Source organism: Pinus tabuliformis, chromosome 1_2 (genome assembly GCF_031772625.1).
Source record: "Pinus tabuliformis cultivar Carrire ecotype Pingquan chromosome 1_2, CPIR1, whole genome shotgun sequence".
Classification (NCBI taxonomy): Eukaryota; Viridiplantae; Streptophyta; class Pinopsida; order Pinales; family Pinaceae; genus Pinus; species Pinus tabuliformis.
In genome coordinates, this window is record NC_142298.1 from 1,058,638,057 (window position 1) to 1,058,642,885 (window position 4,829).

Below are 4,829 nucleotides of genomic sequence, written 5' to 3' on the forward strand. Positions count from 1 at the left end.
GGGTTGGTTTGTATAGTTGGCAGAGCATTTGAGGTGGGAAGGGATGTAGAGGACATAGTAGGGTTGTTGCGGTTTTTATAAAGTAGTCGTCTTCGTGCATTTATTGTATCCCTTTGCTGTGCATAAAGAAGACGTCGCCACTCATTTTTGTTTTCATTTTGATTGTTTTTTGGCATATCTAAACAAGTACAAATAATTATTGTTAGTTTTCATAAATGAGTATTGCATGTTTGGAGAATGTATTACAAGTTTTAGAATTAATTTTTTTTATTTGAACATCGGTGAAGGTAGGTAGATTAGGTAGAAGGAAAAACATGCAATTAGGAGTACTATAAAATCATATGTTATTTTGGCATCTATTATTGAGAGGAGAGGAGCAAGATAACCAATATTTTGCTCCCTTCTTCTTCATTTTTTTTTGACAAGTTTGAACGATAGCATGAATAGATTAGCAAGCAAGAGATCAATGTATAGCCATGTAAACAACGAACGGAAAACTTATGTAGTAAGTCTTTACAAATGTTGATATCTATATTATGTAAAATGAAAAGGGGTAAACATACATATTTTGGAATAACTGGAAGAGAGTATTTGCAGCGACAGTGTGCATCACAATAACATGGGTGTAATTTACAACAATATGAAATAATGAGTTGTGCGGAAATGTATGTTTATGTACAAACAATAGTGTTTGAAGAGACCCTAAAAAACATTTCAAAGGCAGCGAACAACAGGTCGTTTTGAAGTGGACATTGCTTGAATGTCATTGAGGGCTTCTTTGCATGCAGAGGCATATTGAATTTCTTCTGAATTTATCATTATTGGTTGCAAGCGCTGAACACCATTGAAATAATCTGCTTTAATGGAAAGTGTTAGCAGGAAGCGGTGTCCTGAAATTTGGCCACAAATTTCCTGTAGATTAGTTGGTTCGATAGAAAGAAGGAACAAGTCTTTTGCTGTGATGCCCATGAGCTCGTTCCCTGCGTCATTGAAAGCTGTGATGTTCTGTAGGTGCCCGGTGTGGTCATGTAGCTCAATTTTAAGTTTGTAACGGTAGTCACATTTTGGGAAGTCGTCGTTACATTTTGTACAATGCCAAAGATTGTTAGAATGCTCCACAACCTTTTTCATGCCTTGCTTTCCATTGAAATCTAATGGACATGCTAGAAAGTAGAAGTCGTCCATGTGAAGAGCAGTTATTGTTGCACGAACTGAAACCCATATTGCTTTATCGGAGGTTTTCGTGCCAACAATTTCATGAAACATCTTTCATGGTAGGGCATGTTTCGAAGCAACACCATAGTTTCTACTCGAAGATGGAGAAGAAGAGTTGTAATCTGTTTCACAGAACCATGCATCTAGTTGATGAGTTTCTTCAACCTATGGATTTATGATGAGAGTGCTTGTTGATATCGTCCCTATTGTGGTGCCATTAAATTCAAATACACGACCTCCTTTGATTGCAAGGATTGTTGGGTTGTCGAAAGAGTAGAATTCAACAAGGTTTTGTCCTATAGAGTCACAATGGTCTCCCCATAATGTTACATCGATGCTAAAACCCGAATTGTCTTTAATATGAGTGTTTTCCTTAATGTTTCACTTCCTTCTTTTCGTCGAATTGTTGATGCAGGTGAAGTGGAGGTAACAACACCAATGACATCCACATTCGTATTTGGACTTGCACTTTTTATTTCAGCAATAGTCTTGAAGTGAAAGCTCTGGTAAGGAAACGTTGGATCATCTATGGGACATGGATTGATAGTGGAAGCAGCAAACAAGTAAATTTCCCATTTTTTCTTGAGGTGGTTGTAGTTTGGATTTGATTCTTTAACTGTGCCATTTGAAACAATGTATAACTGCCCAACTTGAATTAGAATGTAAAGAGATTCGACCAATTTAGTAAATGCAGAAAGGTGGATCTCTTCCTTATCACGATTGATAAGGTCAAATCCAAAAACTTTTCTTGAGCCTCGCACATTTTTGTAAGTCTTCAATGATGTTTTTGCAGATGCTCTACCTTGGATTGACCAATATTTTGAGTAAGGATTGAGTGCCGTGAATGGAATTATTGTAGCTGTTGCTATAATTGGTGGAGTAACTACAGAGGGCAAGGTATATTCTGCTGATGATGAGCTAACCTGGGATGTACCTGCCTTTGCATGTAGTAGCATCGATGAGTCCTTCGTCAATGCTGCTGAGCGCATCACAACTTCAAGCTCAACCACTCGGATGGACCTTATGTAAACAAATGAGAAATGAATTAATGAAGATTCCATTTTTTTTTGTAATGCAAGAAGCGTTTAGAAGGAAAAAAATAGAAGAGGGTAATTTCAAATGTTGGGCCTTATGAGGAGTTTTGAAGCACCGTGCAAGCTGCTTTTTTAAGCAGAATTATTGAGCCAATTTGGATGTCTCCAGATGCAACTTGTGGGCTATATGTGGATGGTAGCAAAGTCTTGTGTTGATGTGTTCCATCAGATAGAGTAATGTGGAAGTGTGAGGATGTTGTTTTTAATGAGGTAACAGAACCAACATCGATTATCTGAAGTAGTGGTTGAATCTCAGTGGAACCATTCAGCAACAGAGGAATGGCATTCGTTGTCAAGGTTGTCTCCATAATATTAACATGGGGATTCTTTTTTTCGTGATAGTAGTACCTGCAATTCATCAAATTCACCACAACACAAAATTCTAGTAAAAGAAGTTGTGATGTGAATGCGGAATCTAATCTAACAAGGCTAACTTTTGATGGTGAAACAATAATAAGGGCACAAGATATGAGAATGAATTGTCATTCACACCACTATTAAAGGTGATCTGACCTTGTAGAACAAATTTTTGTAACATGTTTTGGCATAAATTACAAATGTTTTACGTAAATCCCATGCTATGTATGTAAGGTACGTGTCTAAACCTTTTAGAAACTGTAAAGATGTTTCTAAAACTCTTATAATGTGCTCAGAATCTGCCTGAACATGTCGACTGATGTGTCCAAAATTGCCTGATGTGTCCAACATGTGATACCCTCTGTCACTACTCCACTCAAGCCTTGCTTGATGCAATGATGAGTTTCCCAATTTGGTTCATTGTTCTTAAAGGAACTCAGCCCATAAACATAATATGCCTTTCCCTCCCTTGATCTACATTTGTTATCTTGATTTGCATAAGCTATGTATCCTCTTAGTACCAAGACACATCCACCTAATATGAATCCTTCCAAAGACGAACAACCCCCAAAAGCAGTAATGATCCAGGTGGATATTGGTGGCCACCTGCCAAGTCCACCTGGACCCCCACCATTGTCTTTCTCAGCATTTTCAGTTTCCTTAATTGTAGCACAACTTACTATTTTTAGCAGTTTTTCGGGTCCTGAACTTCCGGAGCCGTTTTGAGGCCCTAAACGACGTTTTTTGGGGAATCCGGGGGCAACATGGGTCCTTGCCCATTCCAACGATGATAATGCTCGGATAGGTCTTTCTAATGAGCTATTGTACGCGTCAAACGGAGATCATATGCCAAAGTTACGACCCCGGGAAGTTGATGTACCAACTTACCCCCAAACGGGGCCCACAGTTTGGCGTTTCATCTCCTAGGGTTAGGTTTTGGAATGTTAAGGGTTTTCCATTGTTTCTCAACAATAAATAGGCCTTCGAGCCTCATTGTAACACAGTTCAGAGGCATGTAGCCATCACATCTCTTCTCAGAGATAAGCTACCATCGCCCTAGCTAGTTTATTTCCATTTCTGGTTGTAAGCATATTTCAGTATTTTCCATTAATGAAATGAAGTATTATTTCCGCTGCATCTTTGTGTATATGGTTATATCTGTAATTTGTTGCGTTCCTGTTTAAATCCGGATCAGTGGTATCAGAGCGGTCTGCTTTTTCTCTGTTTTTCTTTGCATGTCCCCAACAAGGTCGGGATATAAGGAGTTAGGGCTTGAACTGGTTGAACCTTTGCAAGACCGGCCTCGCAAATCCCGACGGCCTCCCATGGCAGACGAGAAGAAAGACGAGGGTGTAGGAGATCCCATCAAAATCTTGCTCGAAGAAGCCCTCGAGCGACAACAGAACGCGATGATGGACAGCTTTGCCCAAATCCTTCAGCGGCTACCCAGAAGCAACGCATCAGCTTCCAGCAGCTACTCTCGAAATGCCACACCCTTTAAGGTACAAGTTAATTTTGAAATCCCCATATTCGAGGGTTAGATAGATGCAGATGCCGTAGATAAATGGTTAAATATGCTAGAGGGTTATTTTTCTGTTCATGAATTTTCGAGTCGGGAAAAGATTGTTTTCGCTCTCCTCAAAGCAGCCCCCCACGTCAAGGACTGGTGGGAAACCTACTGCGAGCAGAAGGATGAAAGTACTAGCTCACTATTTTCAGCCGCACCCACCTGGGATTCGTTCCGGGATGCCATCAAGGAGCAGTACTACCCTGTCGGGAGCTATGAGGATGAATACATAAAGTGGACCACGCTGCGGCACGGAAGGGACCAAGACGTGCCGGAGTTCACCAATCTTTTCCATACCCTTCGCACAAAGTTGGGTATCAAGGATTCGGAGCAACATTTGATACTCAAATACCGTGGCTGCCTGCATAAGTACATCCAGGAATAAATACAATTCCTGAACATCCCCTCGCTTGGCGCAGCATACCGGTATGCCGTCAAGGTCGAGCAGAAGTTTAAACAAAAGAAGCGAGACTTTGGATCTGCGAATCCAAAGCAGGGGAAAGGTGCCCCTAAACCACAGAACAAAGGACAAAGCCAAGGCGGGACAGCCCAAGACAACCAGCCGAAGCTGCAAGCAAAGAACAGCGCCGCGAAGC

At 40.7% G+C, this 4,829-nt stretch overlaps 1 protein-coding gene across 1 annotated transcript; it reads right to left on the reverse strand.

Annotated features, from left to right (window-relative positions):
* Window positions 1-714: 714 nt before the first annotated feature.
* Window positions 715-1,266, reverse strand: LOC149209781 (replication protein A 70 kDa DNA-binding subunit A-like). Its single transcript, XM_089398742.1, has one exon. It carries the CDS (start codon window positions 1,264-1,266, stop codon window positions 715-717), a length of 552 nt encoding a protein of 183 aa, XP_089254868.1.
* Window positions 1,267-4,829: the final 3,563 nt, after the last annotated feature.